Genomic DNA, 23,748 nt, shown 5'->3' with positions numbered 1-23,748 from the left:
CAAAGCACAAAGAACTTCCCACAAAACAAGTCAGCAAAGCAAAACCCCCAAACTCAAGCATTTTGTTCATGTTACAATGAAAGTCTTATTAATTTTGTTCATTACTTGGGTTTGTCCTTTCATTACTGCAAAAAACTTTACTACTGTCTGTCCCCTGCACTGTATCCCAGGTAAATCCATTTTTAGTTTTGAATCTCCTGAAGTGATATTCAGCCCCTTCCAGTCTAGATTGAAAAAGAGCCCACTGATCTCTTTCCACATGCAGTGCTTTCCAGGCTCCCTCCTGTCCCAGTAAAAAAAGTGACAACTGCCGTCTTTTTTAAAAGTCTCATGAATTAAAAATGTTCTGATTAATCTCAAATTTATTCTTCCAAAAATTTATTCCTTAAGCAAGAATCAGCTTTGATGAGAAAGCCTGGAAAAAAGGCTTTTCATGAAGTTAGGAGGGAGGAGTGAAATAACACTTTTCATGGAAACTATTAGGAAACGCTTAGCTACAGTGATCTCTGTAGCAGACATATATGTACAACTGCTGAAGTAGACACACCACTCTTAATCTACACGCAAGATATAAATCTTTGTAAATAGGGCTATTAGACTTGAGGATTTGTTGCTGGAAATGGGTGCCAGTCCAAAATGTCTCTGTAGTGTCACAAAATCTACGAGACAGCACAACTCCCAGGTGTAGGCTGCAATTTATCTGTGACTGTTCTGTCCTGCTCATATCTATAAACTTGCTTCTGTTAAGTTTGGTTAAAATGGCCAGAGAAATGACCTGTTCCATACTAAGAATGCATATCCTTTGCTATATAATGCTTGAAGGAAGGATGTTGGAAGTCATGTTTTATTGGACAAGTAAGTGGAAGTTGTGAGTGGGTGGGGGAGGTGATGGGGAAGGGGAAGCTGGAGAAGTTATGCCACTGTCTGTCAGAGTACACAGCAGTTAAAGACAAGATTGGATAGTGACAACGTTGGGACGATGTGCGCAGTCAGGGGTGTCCATCAATAAGGTAGGAAGATTTTGGTCAGTGATCTGACAGGAAAGTCTACACGGAGTCAGATTTCAGAGCTGGAGCCCGAATTGCAGTGAGTCACGCAGAGCGCCTGAGAGCTGCCTTTGTATCCACTTGTGTCTGAACGTTGGAGAAGAAACAGCGGGCTCCAGTTTTTTTATTAACTTCTTATTTCATAAGCATAAAACTCATGCGTACTGGCGTTTTCCTCACTTGAGGTCTTTCAGCTGACATTCAGAAATGCTGTATGGTAAGAACTCTCATTCCCAAATTTACTTTTTCTTTTTTTTTTTTTTTCCTCCTTGTGTGTCTGTATTACACTCTTGTCTCATTCCTTCCCACCCTGCACCCCACTTTTTTTTTGGCACACCTGCTCCAGGCATGCCTGGTGGACCTGGAACTTGCAGCTGCTGCTCTTTGGCTTGTCAGTCCACGCTGGTCCAGCAGTTCAGATCATAGAAGGTAAGCTGTTTTCCAAAGCATGTCTATAAATTGAGAGTAAGGGTTTAATTTTAGGATACACTTTCCAAATAAGGAAAGAGGGTCTACATTCAGATCTTATTTTCTCTGCTGCTTACTGTTCTTCATTTCATATAGGAAGCTGCTGCAAGTTAGGTGCTTAAATTACCATTCATTCTGGAAACGGGAAAGTAAATAAGTTGGTTCCTCAGCTGTAAGGTAACCTGCCATGCCTGGTCTCTAAATATTTCTTCAGTGTGTAATAATCAACAGAAAGTACTTGAAAGAAACGGAGACTACTGAATGAGCTTGGGTGTATTAAGTTAGAGAAAGGTAGCAGAAAGCAATTAGGATGCATGTATGTGTCACTCTGGAGATAACAGGAATGTGACAGGCACAGTGTGAGTGCAAAGACATGGATGTGATGCTTGTTCCAGTGCATAGAGATTTCTTATGAGTAGTGTTTGAGCAAATTGTAATTTTCATATCTCTTGAGTTAAATGTTTAGTTTAATCAGTTTCATGGACTTTCAGTGAAAAGTCTTTATGTAATTGCAGATCATGTGTTCTTGTAACAGAGACAAATCCCTCCACATCTCTGGAAGATATAGCCTCAAATTTAACTTAATAAGGAGAATATTGATTTAAAAGTTTACATTTAGGTTTGGAAAACTGAAAAGGCTTCATGTATTACTTTTCCATTATGAACAATGATACTTATGTCAAAAAGATTTTTTTTTACTATCTTATTTAAAATAGCAGAATTTGTTATATAAGTGACCCCTAGATAACTATGTGATTGAAGGAAATAGATATTTGGAACATGGGGACTTTGATGTACTCATACTGTTTTTTTTCCTTTTTATCTGACATGCCATAGGATAGACAGTGAATCTAAAGCCAAATGCTCTAGGTAGCTGTTTCAGTAGGAGAAATGCTGAAGAATTAGTTATCACTTACAAATGCTGGTAGTGCAGATTAAAAATGTGTAATGCTGTATTAAAGACACTTAAGGAAACAACATGAACTAGCTATTAGAATGAGGAAAATGTTAATGTATGTCTGGATAGTGACAAAAATACAATGTATTGCATGTACATTGGAGAGAAAATCTGTCGCATCATAGGCAGTGCAGTAAGTGACATCTAGACAGATCTCACAGATTTGGTACATAAAAGTTATTAAACAGAAGCTCATTAAAAGTACAAGCTCATTTTAAACTTCAGTGGTGAAAAGAACAAGTATTTGTTTGACACACGATTTCTTTTTTTGGTAGACCTATGCCAGTTTCTGTTACCTGAAGCTTTTGTTCTTTAAATATCCTACTATATGAAAGTCAGATCAGAACTTGAAACTAGGAAAAGATAACCCCTATGATAGAGGACAATTTCTTCCTGTACAGAACCTTATTACTGCTGAAAGAACTTCTAAATTTGCCATGAATGAGGATCAAATAGGGTTATGCAAGTGTCCTTAGATCACTGGAGATTTGGAGACAGTTTTAGAAACGTGTTCCGGCATGATGGTCCTAGCCTAACATTCTTCCCTACTCCTTTGTCTGTTAACCACAAAAGTTTCCTGTTCCCAATTGTTTACTAATTTTTTTTACATCTGATTTTAGATGCCTGACATAATAGGGATCTTATGCTTTCTGTTCCATAATATCCAAACATTATAAGCAATGTTTCCCTGATGCTCAATTTAAATGTTTTCATCTCCTGAAATCCGCTATTAAGTGGTACAAATAGGAATAATCTTCCTCTGGTGCTGGAAATATTGCTGTAAACAATACAAATTCTCCTGTAACTACTAAAGAGGGAAGAGGTATATACGTCAAAACTTTTAATCTAACCTATTGCAGAAATGACCTCTTTTGTCCTTTTAGACACAAAAGAAATTGTGTATTTAAGAATGAAATGTTTTGGAGACAGAGGGAGGTGAATTGACCCTCTGGTATTCAGGCCTTTTGCTGTTGAACTTATGTTTTTATCCAGTGTGCATTTTGTCACTGCATCTTTTAAGATTACTTTTTTCAGGATTCTCCAGCCCGATGAATTATTGCTGCACTGCTTTTCTGATGGCTAGCCTCTCCTCTGTTTCCCCATAGTGCATATTTATATCTGCTAATTCTTTTTTTCTATGAGAAACGGGACATGGTTATAGAGGAACAGCACAGGTGCCTTCTGCTATACCACTGTAGAAGCTATACGCAAAAAGAAAAAAATACCTTGAGATGTTTTTGAGTTGGTTAAATTGACCCAAGAAAATTCCTCATGGATTAAATTGCTCACTGAGAAATGGGAAGGAATAATGGTTTTTGCAACCTGAAGACAAGATGCCGTGGCCTTCTTGGCCACCTGGGCACACACTGCTGGCTCATGTTCAGTCGGCTGTCAACCAGCACCCCCAGGTCCTTCTCTTCCGTGCAGCTCTCCAGCCATTCTTCCCCCAGTCTGTAGCCGCTGCATAGGGTTTGTTGTGCCCCAGGTGCAGGACCCGGCATTTGGCCTTGTTAAACCTCATCCCATTGGTCTCGGCCCAGCGGTCCAGCCTGTTCAAATCCCTTTGCAGAGCCTCCCTACCCTCCAGCAGATCCACACTTCCTCCCAGCTTAGTGTCATCTGCAAACTTGCTGAGGGTGCACTCAATGCCTTCATCCAGGTCATTGATAAAGACATTGAACAGAGCTGGACCCAGCACTGAGCCCTGAGGAACTCCACTTGTGACTGGTCTCCAGCCTGAGTTAACTCCATTGACCACCACTCTCTGGGCCCGGCCATCCAACCAGTTTTCAACCCAGGAGAGTGTGCGCTCGTCCAGGCCAGAGGCAGGACAGTTTCTGAAGCAGAATGCTATGAGAAACTGTGTCAAAGGCTTTACTGAAGCTCCAAGAAGACTACATCCACAGCCTTTCCCCCATCCAGTAGTCGAGTGATTATTGCCTATTCTACTTAGTTTTGGTGTGGCAAGGTTGGTATCTTAATAAATTACTTCATCACTTCTCCTTTTTTTTTTTAATGACAATTAAGCATCTATCTATTTGTACATTAAGGTGTAGTCTGTCTTATCATCTGGTATTGCCTTATGGTGAAATGTAGTCAGCCTTTAACTACACTTGATCATGTATCTTGATTTACATTGATTACCCTGGCTGCTTTTTCCTTGTTGCTTTGCAATTTCAACCATAACTTAAAGTAGAGAAGAGAAGTTGCTTAGAACACAGTCCTGAACATGCTGATGTACATATTGTGTAGAGAACTAAAGTATAAAATCTGAGTATAAACCCTGTGGAATTCTGAATGATAGACTCCCCTCTAAGACTTGCTTTAGCCTCTTGCAGAAGTCATATTATCTTCTAGGCAGTTATCAAGTGTTTTTTAACTTCTTGGCATTCAAATCAGTGCATGCCTCTAAAAATATAAAAAAAATATTTGAACGCATGTTCTTCTGGAGTTTGTATTATGTTTATGTGCCCTAAAAGAAGCTTTACAAATTTCTTGTTGACATCTGGACTTTATTATTAGCCAAGCTGAACAGCACTTTCTTGCCCTAAGTAAAATACTCAGCAATAGTTTTACATAAAGTAAATATTTGTCTCTTCCTTGGCTCTCTGTACACAGAATGGCTGTCATTAGGCTGTTGACATAAACTTGCACTCATGACCTGCTGAGTTTAACGAGGAATTGGCTTTCATTGGCTGTTGATCAACTGGTGTGATTCATAAAGGCAGCTAGTCTGTGCTACTCTTCACAATGAACCAACGTAAGAGGTGTAAATAAATATGTATGCACATTACTGTATGTGTTTAAATGTGTTTGAGTGTTAAATGTGTAGGATCACACTGACGTATGTGGCGGTAGGAGTGGCTCAGTGTATTCTTCCGTAAGACAGAACACAGGTACAGTAATGACGGTCTGTATGGAGCAAAGTATTTCATAGAGATAGCTTAGATGGCACTATATCCTCTTGTACGAGGACTGAGCATTTGGAACAGCATCATTTGCACTTGAGTCTAAATTGAACAAGCCCTGTGCATCTTTCAGAGTCGTCTTCAGGCTGTTGCCAGCTGTTGTACATGTTTTTTAATGTAACTGAGCCTGATTTCATAGTTGATAAAATGCCTTTTCATGCGAAACTTAGTTAATTTACTATAGAAAATCAGCTGCGTTCAGTTAGGGTCATCTGTACAAGCAGCTGAAGAGACTGGTAACACCAAAAGAAGAAACCTGATTTAGTAAATTTGTTCCATTTTGTCGCTTTTCTAAATGGATTAGTTTTCTGTGTAGCACTTTCTACATGCTAATTCTCTTGGACAATTAACTATGTGTTTGCTAAAACTACTCTACCACAACAGAAGATATTCTTTGCCTTTCCTTGAGGCCTCAGAATGTGAAAACTGGCTGGGGTGGATAGAGCATTATAATGTCTGTATTTATTTCCTCTCCAAATATCCTTTTCATGCCGGAAGCCTGAAATGCGCAGTTTTTCTGTAATCTGAATAGGACTTAAAATCTCAGTTGTGCTTGTATTTACCACTAAATGGTGTTTGAAGGGCTTGCTCTGCTGAGAAAGGCCGTGTTGAAATACTTCCTTTTTACATTGTTTTGGCTCAGCTGTAGACAATGCAACAGAAATAATCTCTTGAAAGAAGGCCTAGTGTTCTCCTAAGTGTTTTAAATACATAGGTATCTGGTCACTGCCATGCCCGTTCATAGATTTCCCACAGCTTTTGTACTATTCCTCTGTTTTTCAATTTGTATTCTATACAGCAACTGCTGTGTAAAACTGCTATTGCCAGGTAGGCAAGTAGTTCTGGTAGTATCTGCTAACAAGTATCAAATTAATTAAAATGTTTCAACTATGATTTGTTTCTCACATGTTAAAGACCATGCCTTGATCCTGATGACCTAGTGTTAGGTACTGAACTATTGCTTCTCCCTGTAGAAATGAATAGATGACTAGAGAGGATGAGAAACAGTGCTTTTAGTGCCTAGGAGTTGCTAGAATACGGTGATTTAGGCTATGTCCACAAGAACAGTCTTGGCTTCATTGATACAAGCAGGTCAACGCAAACGCAAGTAGAGATTTCAGCTGGAAGCTGCCATTGCAGTAAATGATCACAAGGCATGATTTGATTGCATTATTTGTGCCTGGGATATTCAAGGAGTTCCAAAGAATATATTTCTTATTCTAACTTGTTAATTTCCAAATCAAGCACTTGTTTTGGAGGCTGCTCTCTGCCCCCCCTTTTGGCTGTGATATCTTCCTCTTTCCTTTGGTGTGGAAGCTGTGGATTAGTTTAAGTATCTCTCATAATGGGATTTAACATTTGATGATATTCACACATTAGCTTTGCCAACTTACAGTGTGCCTTGGCTAGAAAGAGTAAACTGTGCAGTTTGGTGAAATCTAATTGGTTTATTTCAGACATAACTGATGTTATTTATTTCAGAGAGAATATGTATTTACCACCACTATTTCTAAGCCACCAAACAATCTCTTCTCATTTGGCCGGCCCACACAATTACAGCAGGCTTAAAACCCAACATAATTAGCCAGCAATTTGACTGTGGTGAATTCTGTTCATGTAATCCTCTCAACTCCTCTTCGCAAACATGGAAAGTCACAGACATTGCAGAGAGTACGGTGCAGGTAAAATAATGCCAAAGAACAAGTAAAATGAGCAAACCTATATTATACTGTATTTCATGTGAATGTGTTAAAAGAACAGATGTATTATTTGGGATTCCTTCTGGTGAGAAAGCTGTGGAGAAAGTAACAGATGAGGCTGAATGTGCCTGGCAAAAAGTTGTGGTATTTTAAATGAATATGTGTCTTGCAGCTCAATCTGAGAACCTTTTTTTTCCTGAAAGGTCTGAGAAGAACCAGGGCTTTCCTGAGGCACTAAAGCTTCTTTCATCCCAAACATTCAACTGATAGAGATCTGAAGCTGGTAATAGTGATTTAGTGATGAGATTTTAATTCAAGCTGCACAATTCATTCATGGTCTTTTGCTTCATCTTCATGCAGAAGATAGAATATTAACAAGAATGGGCTTTGGCCAGTTCATTGTATGCTCGAGAATCTCTAGAGTCTTCTGACTTTGCATCTACCTCCACTGCTGCCACTGAATCCACTTTTTGCTTATATCAGTTCCTACTGGAGTAACTTATAACTGTTAAGTAGCCTTAACTTCCAGTCATATTTGTGACGTCCTTCCTCTGAACTGCAAAACACAGTTCCATACATAGTCAGAATGTCTGATTCTGCCTATTTGGAAAGCTGAATGTAGCTTTTGACTTCCTCTTCACTTTTTTGGTGGTCATTGACTTAGAGGGCATTATTGGTCATTACTCATTGCCTCTTATATCCACTTCTCTCTTACAAGTGATAGACATTACCCAACTCAATGAGAACAGAATCCACTTAGAAATAATTTTAATTTTTCACTGTCTCCTAAAGAGTAAGTTGATGACTCTTGAGAGAAAGTAACATTGCTCCAAGAGATGCTTCAGAGTTTCTATAAGTATGTTGTGTGGATATTCTGAATAGTCCATAATTGGGCCTTATGGTAAAAGAGTTTCAGAGGTAAACTAGTGTGGCATCCAAGCTCTGATTCATCTCTGGTGGTATTTCATATGTCTAAACTCAAGAAGTAAAAGGAAGCATACAAGAGGTGGAAACAGGCTCAGGTGGCATGGCAGAAATATAGATAGACTGTCTGAGACTACAGTAATGAGGTCAGGAAACCTAAATCATAGAATCACTGAATAGTTTGGGTTGGAAGAGACCTTAAAGATCATTCAGTTCCACCCCTCCTGCTATGGGCAGGGATGCCTTCTACTACCTGATACTTCTACCTGATTGCTCAAAGCCCCATCCAACCTGGCATTGAATGCTTCAGGGACTGGGCATCCACAGTTTTGCTGGGGCAACCTGTTGCAATGCCTCAGCACCCTCATTGTGTAGAATTTCTTGTTTATATCTTGTCTAAATTTACTTTCTTCCAGTTTAAAGCTATTAACTCTTGTCCTACTACATGTCCCTTAAAAAGTCCCTTTCCACCTCTCTTGTAGGCCCCCATTAGATAGTGTAAGGCTGCTGTAAGGTCTGTAAGGCCTTTCCTTCTCCAGGCTGAACAACCCCAATTCTCTCAGCCTGTCTTTATAGTAGAGGTGCTCCAGCCCTCTGATTATCTTCATGGGCCTCTTCTGGACTCCAATAGGTCCATGTCCTTCTTATGTTGGGGACCCTAGAGCTGGATGCGGTACTCCAGGGGTCTCATAAGAGCAGAATAAAGGAATAAAATGACCCCCTTGATCTGCTGGTCACACTTCCTTTGAAATGGCCAAGGATACAATTAGCTTTCTGGACTGCAAGTGCACATTGCCATCTCACATTGAGCTTCTTATCAACCACACCCCTACGTCTTTCTCTTCAGGGCTACTCTCAGCCATTCTCCACCCAGCCTGTAATTGTGTTTGGGATTGTCCCAACCCAGGTGCAGGACCTTGCACTTGTCCTTGTTGAACTTGATGAGGTTAGCACAGACCCACCTTTCCAGCCTGTCAAGGTCTCTCTGGATAGCATCCCTTACTTCTAGTGCATCAACCACGCCACATAGTTTGGTGTCATCAGCAAACTTGCTGAGGTTGTCCTCAATCTCCCTATCCATGTATTCAATAAAGATGTTAAACACTGGTCCCAATATTGATTCCTGCAGAACTCCACTTGTCCCTGGTCTCCACTTGGACATGGAGCTGTTGACCACAACTCTTTGAGCATGACCGTCCAGCCAATTCCTTATCCATAGAGTGGTCCATTCTTCATATCCATGTCTTTCCAATTTAGAGACAAGGATGTTGTGCAGGACAGCATCAAATACTTTGCGCAAGCCTGGGTAGATGATGTCAGTTGCTCCTCCCTTAACCATCGATGCTGTCATCCCATTGTAGAAGTTCTGGGCTTCCCATTTTAGGAGATACATGGATATACTGTACAAGTCAAAAATGGCAGCTGAAGTACTGAGTGTCTGCCTTAGAGCAACAGACCACTGAAGCTACTCCTGTTTGTCAACATCTTTATCTTACTGAAGTCCCCAAACCAGATGCATTATTCTACATATGGTTTAATCAGTGTCAAGTAAAGGGAAATAATCTTTCCGCTGCTGCTACTGCCTGTGCTCCTGTCTTTACAGCCAATAATGGTGTTGGCAGACTCTGCTGCTTGGGCATGCTGCTGGCTCATGTTGAGTGTGCTGCCTACCAGGACCCCCACATGCTTTTCCTCTGAGCTGTTTCTCAGCCTGTATTCTTGCAAAGACTATTGCTTTACCTGTGCAGTATTTTACATTTGTCATTGTTGAATTTTAGGAGATTCTTGTTGTCCATTCCTTCAGGTTTCTTGGTCTCTCTAGGTGGCAGCCCTGCCCCTGAGCACATCAATTGCTCCCTCCTTTGATGTCACCTGCGAATATCATGAGTCCACTGCATTGCCTTCTCAAGTCACTGGTAGAAATGCTGAACAGTACAGATCTCAGATAACACACCTGTGAGCCACTTGTTACATCAAGGTAGAGGATGACCCCATTCACCACTACCATCTGAGCCCAGTCATCAAACCAGTTATTTACACATGTAGCTGCCTGCCCGTTCAGAGTTATGCTTCCTAACCTAGAGAGAATAATATTGTAACAATGCTTGCAGAAGAGTTGGAATGGCTGAGTAGTCTAAGGAATTCCGGTTTTAACTGGTTAATTATCATGCTATTTATCTATCTAGGCCTTAGTTCTACATGTGTATTTCATGCCTTTTTTTTTTTTCTGGTGCAGTTATAGTGAAATGTAGCTCTATCATGAGATGCAAATCTGACAAATAAGCATCTTACAGCAATTTCCTGGCCCAGAGATGTGATAAATGGGAGTGAGGATGTGATGTTCAGTATAAATCTAAACATGCTTAAGTTTTAAGGGATGCATTGTCAACGGAAAAATAATCACTGGTGACATAAGTATTGTAGCTCCTTTTTACACTTTTCTTACGGAATTTCAAAACATAGAACAGAATTGTAGCAAAGCTGTAACTGTTGTGCCCACACTAACTTTGTATTGTCCAACAATAAGGTTTTTCATAATTTCTCTTCAAATATTATTTTCTTTTCAGAAAATTAACTTTTTCTATGTCTATTAGAGTTGCTTTTTCTTTCTGAAAAAAGACATAACCAGTGGGAAAGGTCTGGTACTTAAGCTAGGAGTTAATGCAGATAACCCTGAGTATTTAAAGTATGAATATTAAATTCATATTTACTTAGCAGCTCTATGGGATACTGATATTTGTATCCTAGATACCCTGTTTTCAAGATATATTTTTGCCATACATTTTACAGAATTGCTATAAATACAGTTCAGAAGAAATAAGTGTCTCATCTATGTCTTATACAGTCAACAGAAAAAACTTTATTAGTAAATGTATTATTTGGTACAACCCTCTGAGGCAATTATGGAAAAAGCTACATTATCTACATGAATGTCTTGTCTTGCAACATATTCTGCGTATAATTACAATACCATAGACACACACTGAAGTATTTTGGAATATTAACTAAGTGATTTCTTAGACTAACCCTGTGTGATGTGTTTATTACGTTGATATAATGAACATACATGTATTTATTATATTTTTATACATTTTTTTATATTTTTATTTGCAAATATGTTACCCTTGTCTGAATGCTTAGCTCTGCTGTGTTTTCTTTATGGCTGAATCATTAAATGCAGATCTGTGCAACACAAACAATGAAGAACAAAATACATGATGGAAAACTCATGTAGGACAGTCTATTAGAGCGATACCATCATCCAACTGGTTGGTACGAAGTATTTATTTCCTTATCAAGGAAACTTTCGGCTATATCAAACTCCTTTTGGCCTTTCCATTTCTTATTCGAAGTATGTAGAAGGAGCAGACTTTGTATTCAGAAACCAGAAGAGGTGGAGAGTCACTCAGCAGTCTTCTCAACATCCTCACGCATCTGCACAAGGATCAGGGAGGATCTCAGTCCTAGTGCCTGTGACTGTCCTAAGTTCAAGTGAATCACTTTAACAGACCCCATATGATTCTATGTATACTTTATAATGGTCATGACACTTGGGGGTCTCAACAGCCAGATTGCTTTTAAGTTGTAGAAAAAGCCTAAAGATTGCGGGTCACCTTCATGTTATCTGAGGATTTCCCCAAGCTTTAGAAACTTATAGCATTCTTCACCTGAAGACAAACTTCTACTAAGCAGCTAGAGCAGCCTGGACTATATAATATATGCACATGACATCCTTTTTCTCTCCTTACTGGTGTATCAGCTGCCCTTGTTCAATATTCTATTACTGTTGACTTGTAAAGCCTAAGTTTTTCTCGTAAACTACTTGAGCTACTTGTATCTCAACAAATTTCCACTCCTACATAAAGTGATGATGTGGGGCCCCCATTGGTACTATGTGGGTAGTTACAGACCTGACAGAGTCAGACTCTTCTCAGAGATCAAATAGAGCAACAGAACAAGCAACAGTCAAAAATTGCAACACAGGAAATATTGATTGAACAAATGGAAAAAAAAGTTCTTCATCTTTACAGGAGTTAAGTTCTGGAAGAAGTTATTGAGAGAGGTTGTGGGATTTCCATTCTAGCAGATATCCTAAACATGACTAGACTGGGCTCTGAGGAAACTGATTCTTTAGCTTAGCCCTGTATTGAGCAACAGATTGGACGAGATGACCTTTAGTGTGCCCTGTTTTTTTCATTGGTTTTAAATAAGGAACTTAATACCTTTGGGAGTGTCATTCTCAGTGACTTGCCCATGATCACAGAAAAGGGCAGTTAAAGACTGGGAGACTGATTATAGGTAAAACTGTAAGACCTGGTTTATGCTTGGCTGTCTTAATCCGTTGCTGTGAGAAGGTTGTTAGAACAACTGAGAGAGCTGATAGGCTGTTAAAACTAATTTAGCCGCCAGTAACACTGAATTCAGTATTTGTATGGAATCAAATACCCATTTTCGTCTTTACATATTTCTCTAAATACGGGTCAAATAATGTACACTCTTCCTTTTGCCTTTTCTGTTTTCCCTTTCATCTTTCCCCTTCTCTGTTCTTCCTTCTCTCTTTTCCCTTTTCCTCTTCCTCCTTCCATTCCCTTTCCACTTCCCTTTCTCATTTTGTTCTGTTTTGAAGTTCTGTAAAATGCTTTTGGAAAACAAAATAAAACAACTCCCCCCCCCCCAAAAAAAAAACCTGCAAAAAACCCAACCCAAAACTAAAACCAAGCAAACCAAACCTCAGCTTGGAGCAGAACATACGAATATGTTACTGTAACCCTATGAGTTCTCATTTTTCTTCATGATCTTGATGATCATGAGGCTGACTAAAAAATGCTCTTGGCTTCCCTTCTTAGGGAGTGGAGGGTAGAAGCAATACAATTTTGGAGTGGTAAGTCCTTTCTTGTTCACTGTGCTTTCAGGGGCTCATGGTCATGCATACTATATTGATGACAAACTCTGTGGTCTATCTTCCCTTCAGCTGTTGCACCCCTGCCTCAGAAAGACCCTGTTGCACTGACTGTAGCATTAAGCACTCACAAGAAGGCAAGTCTTCGGACATGTGCTTGTTATAATATCAGATCAATCAGCTCATGTCAAGTCCATCAGTCTGCCCCAGAAGGATTTTAGAATCTCTTCATTTGTTGTCTATTAATCTGAACCATTGTTTTATCATGGATCATATTTTCTGCTCAGCAGCATGATACTGAATAATCCTGATACATGGAAAATATCCTCCTCTTTCCATTCTACTAGAGAAGTAGGAAGGACAGTACCTTAAAAATGCTGAACTGGAGCCATCTCTTTTCAAAAGAATGATTATATTAATCTAACAACATATTTCATGTTTCTGTAGATGCAAGAGAATTTTTACACCAAATGTTTTTAGCTTTTCTGCCTAGTGTCTGTTATTTTGGGAGAGCCAGAAGAACTCTGAGAGTTGGAACAGCATGTGCTTCTTGAGAATCTGTTACTGTGGTAGACAAAAAAATGGCTTTTGAAGTTTTTTTATTGTGTCTGACAATACCCAGTAGCCTTCTAACTTCAAAACCTGAAGTATTTCAGAGATCAGTTTTGTCTATGTTCATGGTGTCTTTATTTCATGCCAAGGGACTGACAAAGTCCATTGTAATAGAAATTTATTAAACTGTGGTTTAGGAATTGCATACTGTAATGTCCAGAATGTTCAGAGAGAAGTTGTTATTTATAACGGCTTGCAGCCTTCTTTTTCTCCACATTAAAGCATTTTATGCTATGATCAGCTGTTTAAATATATAGTTCTGCATATATAAAACATTGACAATTTACTTTGAATCCTGGATCTTTCAAAAGAAGCTACTCTTCACTTTCTGAACTCAGTATTGGTACTGGCTTCTTTTCTACCTGACTATTTTGAATTACAACCAGGTGAATGCAGTTTGCAGTACTTGAGTGTAATGCTTCTCAAGAAAGGTCAATTACAACGTATTGTGGAAGAGAGAGTGTATTTTATTTTGTTAGACATTTCTGTAACAACTCTAGCTGCTGTCTATAAACCAAGACATTTGTGAGAGGGGGATGGTCTATGCACCCAGAATGAAGACATACAAGTGTTACACAGAGAGTAGCAGTTGATCTACAGACATTAGTGAATGAAAACTGCTTTTGGATACCTGACAACTTTAGTAACTTTTGGTTGCAGCAGATAGTCTCCAGTTGCTTACTAAAGGAAAGTAACTTTTTTTGTGCTAATAGTGGTAGTTCTTCCACTCTCCTTCATCACATTAATGTGGGTTATTTGAATGCTAACATTAATGGAAAGGACTCTTTTTTTTAAAAAAAAAAAATTCTGGAAGGAATACAGCTCTTTTTCCTCCCGGAACAAGCTGACCAGTGATAAGATGTGAGGATTTTGCAAGACTTGAAGGATTTAGGTTTCCCTATGAGCAGTCTATTCTATAAGTGCTTATTTTGAATTTCTCATGTGTTTTGGATACCAGCCATCGTTGAAAATTGAAGCAAACAGATGTCTTGTGAGACAGGAAATGGGTGTCTTCTTTGCTACAGCATGTGACTCAGGGTGCACAGAAAATAGCTTGCTGCTTGCTGCGGCTGTGCTAAGGTTTCTATTTACCTCTTTTCTTTCTATTGCAGAGCAATTTTAGTCTAATTATTGTTAGATATTGAAGTTACTCCGAGGCAAACTTGCTATGATTAAATATAAATCTTTTTAGCTTGTACTTTTGCCTTCCTTAAAAAGGCTTATATTTGCCTTGTTTACCAGTTCCTTTCTGGAAAGATGGCAGAATCAAGAGTGAGCTGAAGAAACAAATTTCTGTAGATTTATCCATTACTCTAGACAAAATCAGCATTTCAATTCCTTTGCAATTCTGGCACAGTCTTAAAAATAATAAGAATTTGGGGGGAGGGGGTTAATTTAAAGTGAACTTTGACATTTTCTCAACATCATTGCCACTCTGCCCTCACTCAATTCTGAAATGTTACTGAGCCTTGGAAACCTGTTCTAACATCTCCTAATTTGGTTGTGGTTCCTGAGAGTCAAACTCCCAGCTCTGTGTCAGTCACAAGATGCAGAAAGCTCAGAGGGGATACCAGCCATAGAAGTCCTCCCCATGATGTGAGAAGATTTGATTTAAGTCTTCTAGGAATGCTGGCTCAAAGATGAGGAAATGTTGGAAATATTCAGTAGTCACTGGGGTGAAGTAGACACATTTGTGTCAAGAAACTGTTCGAAGATGGCTTCACTTCACAGAATTGGAGGTTGTCAACATAATTCTGAATGCTTTATTAAAATTGGTATGAATTCCACAGATGAATATGGATTTCCTGCTGTACTGAACACAGATTTTTTGACACATACAACATTTTAAACAGGGATAGGAACTTTATAAGAACTGTTTAATATTGAAAGGACTTTTACAGAATCTCTAAACCCCAGAAATGCATTTTCAATGGCCTGTTATGGAGAGATTGTGAATTTGGTGCAAAATTTTGTTTTCAGAAGTCCTGATAAAAGTTTGGGCCTTGAGGAAGAAAGGAGAAGAAACTATCTTAAACTACAAGCTTTATAAATACTGAAGGGGACTTTGATTTGACCAGTCTCAAGTTTTTCTGTTTCTATTACCTGCAGTCAAAATCTGTCTCATGAGATTTGCCGAGTAACTGATTCCTTAGAATAACAATAACAACCTTAGGGAAAATTACAAGTCTGTGAGATGTCTCTCTGTGTCTCTCTTAGCTGACTTATATAGGAAGTGTGAAATCATTGACAGAATTGAGAGCTGAATTGTTATTTCTTCCTCTCAAAAGGAGTTACACAAACAATTTTAATTGCATACAGATGAGGGAAATATGCCAAGTACTGCAAATCTCTTAGCTTTTTTCTTTAACACAATAATGTCCAAAGTGCTTAATACAGATCCATAATGTAGAATTTCTCTTTTCTCTAAAATTTTTTATATTTTGTGAATTTGATTGGATGTGGAAGGCCCGAATTGGCAGAAATTAAAGTTAAAGCAGATAAAAATAAGCAGACTAAAGGTATGCCACTGACAGTGTTTTCAATTATCTGATGACAGTCTACAATCAAACAGAATATTCAAAAGCATAAAATTAGCTTAAGAAAGACATGAACCTGCTTAAGCGGGTCCAAAGGAAAGCCACAAAAACAGAGGGGTGGAACAGCTTTTCTGTGAAGAAAGGCTGAGAGACTTGGGGATGATTAGCACAGAGAAGACTCCGGAGAGACCTCATAGCAGCCTTCTGGTACTTAAAGGGGCCAACAGGAAAGATGAGGAGGGCCCTTTTAAAATATGGGGAGTATAGTAATAGGATGAGGAGTAACCTGAGAGAGAGTAAATTTATATTTTATATTTGTTATAAGAAAAAAACTCTTACTGTGAAGGTAATGAGACACATGAAAAAGGTTGCCCAGAGAAATTGTGGTCATCTCCGAGAAGAGTTCCTGGCTGGCCTAGTTCTGTGCGAATGAGTACGCTTAGGGCTGTTCCTACTATGCTGGCATAGTATGCATTTGTTTAATCAATGTATTAATATGCATTTGATTGCAGATATTTTGCATTATATATTCCACCCTATAGCGTATGTCTGTTGGCAGGAACAATGAGAGTACCACATAACAGAGCAAAACTTTAGCATTTTCTTAAAAACATCACGATGTCCCGCCTTTTAACTACACCATTAGTTTTGATTGTCAGGGGTCTATTTTGGAAATTTCATATTACTTTACTAATAGTGAGATGAGGCCATGGCAGAGGAGGTAATGACTCTGAGTGGTCTTTTGACAGCAAGGAGAGAAGAGAGCATGTGTTGAAGTGTGCAGGGTTCCACAGTGGGCTGGGGAGGGAAGAGCACTTCCACCTGTTTTCTGCCCCTTGTGGTACCCCTGTGAGCAGGACTTGAAGCATACTGATACTCTGTGTGGACTTTGTCGTGTTGACAGCCAAGCAGGAGTCTTGACTTTCATGGTGAAGAGCATGTGCACTGGCGTTTGACAGGGCAGTGTCTGTGCTAACCCTGACACGGCTTCAATGTATGGCCTGTGTGTGTCACAGTGTGTCCCATTGCTCCTGGATAAGAAGTCTTCTGGCCTCTTTGGCTTGATGCATTGAGGCTTCACTGGGATCCCTTCTGTGGTGTTTGCTGAGAGCAGGATGAGGGATGTATGTCAGTTATGCCCCATATCATGAATAAGAAGATAGCACAGCCACAGTTCAAGAGAGTATTTCAGCGTGTCTCTGCTTTTAGAAACATGAGTACACATTTCAGTGCGGTTACCTGTCCCAAAAGGCACAACTCTAAGTGTCATTCTGAACCAGAGTCTGAAAAAATACCATCTGCAGCATCTTTAAAAGAGGGTTGAAAATGAGAAAAATATCTCCTGAAATTGATAGAAGCAGAATTTGGGAAGCAGTTCTTCCAAACTTAGAATCAAAGACTCCTTTGAACTGGAAGGAATCTTAAAGATCATCTAATTCCAACCCCAGCTTCCTGGCATTGTGCCTACAAAAATTAATAGGATGGAAAATGCTCAGCAAGCAAAGCTATACAAATGCTTAGATGTTTGTAGTATTAATATTTACCATAAAATTAATGGTGGGGATTTTCATAGCATTCCAGGGGCCTGAGACATCTTACATATTTCTTTTGTACTTCAGTTCCTACTTATCCTGCTTTCCTATCCTTTGCTACTCAAATCTCCCTCTCATGTACTTTTCTACAGACCTATTTTTAAAGTGTCTTCTTCAAAAGCAATGGTTTCTACCACTCTACCACTCCTCCAAGATTTTTCTAAAGCTGTGTTACTTCCTTAGGAAATCAGCGGAACCAGTTCTTGACTTCAAGTGCATGCATAAAATTTGTGCAATGTGTTCTTGACCATTCTTAAAGCAGACTTGTTACCTCCTAGTCACTTTTAAAATGCAACAACATTCACAACACGAATCAGTGAGCAATGGTAGTTACAAAAGATGATTGTCCACCTACAAAGCAACATCATAAAAATACAAGTTGGAAGAAAGGAACTTTGAAGATCATCTATTCCATCTTCCCACTCAAACAGATCATCATTACAACATTTGATCACCTCTGACATTGTCGGGTTAGCCTTGAACTTCCTAGATGTACTTCTTTGGAAATAAATCTTTTCGTACTTCTAATTGGTTGGGCATTGCCTATAGCCTGGCAATTAAAAGCAAAACACAATGCTTCTTGGGAAGATGATCCTGCAAGCAGCACTGGCAACATTATACTCTTACGCGTACACTGTTACTTAGTTCAGCCCTGAACTGGAATCCTGGAGTCTGTAGCTAGAAGGCTTTGTGCTGTATGGTCAAGGGAGAAGCAAGAGATCTATCTACTTTTATAATACTATCTTCAGTAGTTGAAGAGAAGGAATGAAACATTAACTTACCTTTTAGATACATAAATGAAGTAATTATTTTAAGGGGCTACTTTTAAAATTATGTTTTAGTCGTACATTCTTGCATTATGTTACTTATTCCACTGGCATTAGGAAACAGTTTGTTGTGAAATACATATCTGGAGAGTATATTAAATAAACATAGAATTCTTACTGCTCTTATTTCTAAATATGTTTTGCATAATCTGTTCTTAAAAATATGAGAGTTATTAAATGTGATTCTAAAATAAAGTTTCACTTCTCATGGCCTCTCCTAACCCTTAGTGTTCTGGGGACAATGAAGTGGAGCCGCACAAAAAAAAATATTAAAGACATGGCAGTGGTTGATTTTTTTAAAGATCTGCACCTAGAAAAACATCTTTTGCAAACTGTGAATCCAGACAGCTGTAATTCAAACAGTAACTCCATTGATCAACGTATGGAATGAAAGAAATTCCTATGGAATGTGGGAAACCATAGAAAGAGAAAGGTCCATGTAAAGAAAACAGTCCGGCAGTATGTGCTTTGAAAAAAATCCTTTTATTTTCTAATCATATTTTAGCTGTGAGGCTAATTGAGGCATTTAGCATATAGATGATACATTTAGCAGATGATACTTTGCTGGACTTAATTTTGAGAGTTAAAAAACATTTTGTTATAGGAGAATTTTAACCAGAAGCTAAGCAATGAATTCCCATTCATTTTCATCTTTAAAATCAAGACTTATAAAGGAATTTTAAAACTGCTGTCAAGACAATATAATAAGACTATAATATAATTCTCTCAGCTTGGAATCATCTTGGAAATTAAGTAGAAAAATGTGACGAGTATTCAAATGTAGTTTCAATTTACCTGTCCCTAGCTCTAAATTTCCACAAGATGAAACTAAATGTGTTCCATAAAGCATTGTTTCTTTTCTGTAGTGGAGGATGTTTAGTTCACTAAAGAGAGTGAACTCTGAATATATTCCTAGTACATCAATATCTAAATAATGAAGTCATATGTGTAATGTATAAATTCTCTGTGGACCTGATTAGCTTTCACAGTTTTCACAAAAAAAAAAAAAAATTGAAATAAAAGACTGATAGTTTACCAGCCAAGCAGAATAATTTCAGTAGTCAGTACTCAGTCCTCTGATTGAGCTGAAGGATTTATAGTTCCACATAGAAGTAGGTCTTGTGTGAATTAAAGGTAATTATGATACTGAACAAACAGGCTGTGTATTAATATCAAAATATGGTTTGGAAATAAAGATAAGTAAATACACATACCAGGCATTACCTTTGTTTCTTACTATGCTCCTACACAGAAAACACTGTTATATATTTTAAAAAGTCAGAGTCAGAACGTGTGAGCAGTTTGATGATCTCAGCCTGTTGGCAGAGCTGTGAGTCAAAGTAGAGAGGCTAAGGAGCATTAGAGAATCTGAGCAAGACAGGCTGGTGGAAACACACTCTGAGCTCTTGGATACAGGAGCAGAAACAGCCAATGGAAAAAGTCCCCAATCAAAGGGGTCTGGTATCCTCCCCATGCTGGGATGTAGGCAGGGGCTTAAAGGGATGTAGTGAATGAAAGCAAGTCCATCAACGGGGCAGAAAACGCCCCCTCTCCTTGCCCAAGCCTCCCCAGGTGCCTCTGCACAACAGATACAAGGCTCTAGATATGGAAGACAGACTGGAGGAAAATGTGGATGATGACTCATCTACATTCAAGCAAGGGCCAAGACCAGAACCCCCCTCCATATTAATACAACTGCCATGAGGAAGAAAAGGTGAGTCATAGTTGTAGGAAACTTCCTGCTGAGGGAAACAGAGGGTCCAATATGTTGAGTAGCCCCTACTGACAGGGAACTCTGCTGCCTGTCAGGTGCCTGGGTAAGGGATATTGCTAGGAAACTTCCCCTTCTGATAAGGCCCTCAGACTACTGCTTGTTACTTCTGCTCCAAGTGGGAGATGATGAAGCTGCAGTACATAGCCCAAGGGTGATTAAAAGATATTTTAGGGCCTTTGGACGACTAGTGAGGGAATATGGGGCCCAGGTGATTATTTCCTCCCTCCTTCCAGTTATGGGTGCTGACATTGTAAGGATCAGACAGGTCCAGTCTGTTAATAGATGGCTCTGTGGCTGGAGTCACTGTAATAACTTTCGGGTTTTTGACAATGGGATGGCCTACATGGCAGCAGGTTTACAGGTATCAGGTGGAAGCCATCTTTCTTTAAGAGGGAGGAGGATCTTTGCTCAGGAGCTTGCAGGGCTCTTTAAGTAGATCTGAAGTGGGAGGGGGTTACCTATGACAAGCAGTGGGAGGACACACAATAGTTGGAGGGGTGGAGTGCTGGTACGGGCCCTCTACCTGCTGTCCAGGGGCATGCTGGTCATGCCATGGCACAGCTGAAGTCCTGTGGAGACGAGTGGGAGGCTCCTGAGGTAGTAGGTGCCAGGAAGGAAACTTCCGCAAAACACCTTGAAGGAAATAAAGGGTCTTCCACTAAGAAGGCAACAGCCTGGCCGAAGTGCCTCTACACAAATGCAGGAAGCTTGAGCAACAAACAGGAGGAGCTGGAAGCTACCCTGCTACTAGGAAGGTATGATCTAGTTGCCATCACTGAAACTTGGCGGGACGAATCCCACGGCTGGAGTGTGGCTATTGATGGCTACAAGCTGTCTAGAAGGGACGGACCAGGAAGGAGGGGCGAGGGCGTTGCCCTCCATATTTGGAAATGGATAGAGTGTGAAGAGTTGTCTTTGAAGAGTAGCCACGAACAGGTTGAAAGCTTCTGGGTCAGAATAAAAGACTGAGGGAATCAATAGGAACCTTGTGGTTGGTGTATACCATAGGCCACCTGATCAAGGAGAGCCTACTAATGAAGCCTTCTTCCTCTAGATACAGAAGGCTTCAAGCTTGCAAGCTCTCATCCTCCTCAGGGACTTCAACCACCTTGACATATGCTGGAAAAGTAGCACAGCAAGCTGTAGGCAATCCAGGAGACTCTTGGAGTGCATTGAAGATAGTTTCTTAATCCAGCTAACAGAGACCCAAGGGAGTGCAATACTGGACCTGATGATCACTAATACAAGTGAATTCATCAGTAACGTCAAGATTGGAGGCCATGTGGGCTGCAGTGATCATGCACTGGTGAAGTTCAAGGTCCTGAGGGATGAGGGGCAAATGGGGAGTACAGTCAGAACCTTAAATTTCAGGAAAGCAGGCTTTCAGCTCTTCAAGGAGTTAGTCAGTTAGGACCCCCAGGGATGTAGTCCTTGGGGAAAAGGGAGCAGACACAGAGCTGGCAAATATTTGAGGATGTTTCCATAAAGGACAAGAGCACTCTGTCCCCAGGTACAGGAAGTCAGGCAGGGAAGTGAAGAGACCAGTGTAGCTGAGTGGAGACCTGCTGGTCAAACTGAAGAGCCGGAGGGAACTTGACAGGAAGTGCAAGCAGGGACAGAGAACCTGGGAAGAGTATAGGGATGCTGCCTGGTTGTGTAGGGATGGGGTCAGGAAGGACAAGGTGCAGCTGGAGCTGAACTTGGCAAAGGAAGTGAAGACTCATAAGAGGGGCTTCTAGAGGTACATCAATCAGGAAAGGAAGTTTAAAGAGAGTGTACCCCCACGGATAGATGAGCATGGTGGCTGCATATCAACTAACAAGAAGAAGGCTGAGGCACTCAACAACATTTTTTGCCTCAGTCTTCACTTACAACTGCTCTCCTCACCCCTCCTGGGTCATGGGACAACAAGATAGGAGCCAAGGAAGTAGAGCCACTCCCACTGTAGGCGATGATCAGGTTCATGATCACCTGAGGAACCTGAACATTTATAAGTCTATGGACTGATGAGATGCATCCCAGAGTACTGAGGGAATTGGCTGATGTGGTTGCCAAGCCAATCTCCATGATATTTGAAAAGTCATGGCAGTCCGGAGAAGTCCCTAGTGACTGGGAGTAGGGTAACATTGTGCCCATTTTTCAAAAGGTTAGAAAAAATGACCCTGGCAACTACCGACCTGTCAGCCTCGCTTCTGTGCCTGCGAAGATCGTGGAACAGATCCTCGTAATAACTATGCTAAAGCACATGGAGGATGGGGAGGTCAGTCGAGGCAACCAGCAAGGCTTCATGAAGGGCAAGTCCTGTCTGACTGACCTAGTGGCTTTCTATGATAGGGTAACCACAGCAGTGGACATGGGAAAACAAACAGAAGTGATCTGTCTGGACTTCGGTAAAGGCTTTGGCACAGTTCCCCACAACATCCTTCTCTCTAAACTTGGAGAGGTGTGGATTTGAAGGGTGGACTGTTCAGTGGATAAGAAACTGATTGGATGGTCAGAGAGTAGTTGTCAACGACTCAATGTCCAGATGGAGATCCATGACAAGTGGTGTCCTCCCTCAGGGATCTGTACTGGGAACAGTGCTGTTTAATATCTTCATCAGTGATATAGACAGTGAGATTGAGTGCACACTCAGCAAGTTTGCAGATGACACCAAGCTGAGCAGTGCAGTTGCCACACTGGAAGGCTGGGTTGTCATCCAGAGGGACCTGGACAAGCTGGAAGAGTGGGCCTGTGTGAATCTCATGAGGTTCAACAAGGCCAAGTGCAAGGTCCTACACCTGGGTCAGGGCAATCCATGGTTTCAATACAGGCTTGGGGATGACACAATAGAGAACAGTCCTGCAGGAAAGGACTTGGGGGTGCTGATTGATGAGAAGCTTGATGTGAGCTAGCAATGTGCACTTGCAGCCCGGAAGGCCAACCATATCCTGGGCTGAATCAAAAGAAGTGTGGCCAGCAGGTCGAGGGACATGATTCTGCTCCTCTATTCCATTCTTGTGAGACCTCACCTGAGTGTTGTGCCCAGTTCTGGAATTCTCAACGTAAGAAAGGTATGGAGCTGTTGGAACAGGTCCAGAGGAGGGCTACAAGGATGATCACAGGGCTGGAGCACCTCCCATACAAGGGCAGGCTGAGAGAGTTGGGGTTGTTCAGCCTGGAGAAGAGAAGCCTCTGAGGAGAGTGTATGGCAACCTTCCAATACCTGAAGGGGGCCTACAAGAAGGCTGGGAAGGGACTTTTGCAAAGGCGTGTAATGACAGGACTAGGAGAAATGGCTATAAATTGGAGAGGGCAGATTTAGGCTAGACATAAGGAGGAATTTCTTCACTATAAGAGTGGTGAGGCACCGGAACAGGTTGCCTAGGAAATGGCTGCCCCATCCTTGGAGCAGCCTGATCTCGTGGGAAGTAGCCCTGCCCATCGCAAAGGGATTGGAAT

General features: G+C 40.4%; 1 protein-coding gene across 1 annotated transcript in view; it reads left to right on the top strand.

The window, feature by feature from the left end:
• Window positions 1-966: 966 nt before the first annotated feature.
• The window catches only part of LOC104055762 (collagen alpha-1(XV) chain), a gene marked incomplete at its 5' end in the record, with an annotated part of 137,814 nt that continues 115,032 nt past the window's right edge, over window positions 967-23,748 (top strand). Inside the window, 2 exon segments of the mRNA XM_054057883.1 lie at window positions 967-1,010; window positions 1,393-1,475. Coding sequence (XP_053913858.1) covers window positions 967-1,010; window positions 1,393-1,475 — 127 coding nt within the window.

Source organism: Cuculus canorus, chromosome 2 (assembly GCF_017976375.1).
Source record: "Cuculus canorus isolate bCucCan1 chromosome 2, bCucCan1.pri, whole genome shotgun sequence".
Lineage (NCBI taxonomy): Eukaryota > Metazoa > Chordata > Aves > Cuculiformes > Cuculidae > Cuculus > Cuculus canorus.
The sequence above is the reverse complement of the archived record's forward strand: the minus strand, read 5'-3'. Positions and strand labels throughout refer to the sequence as shown.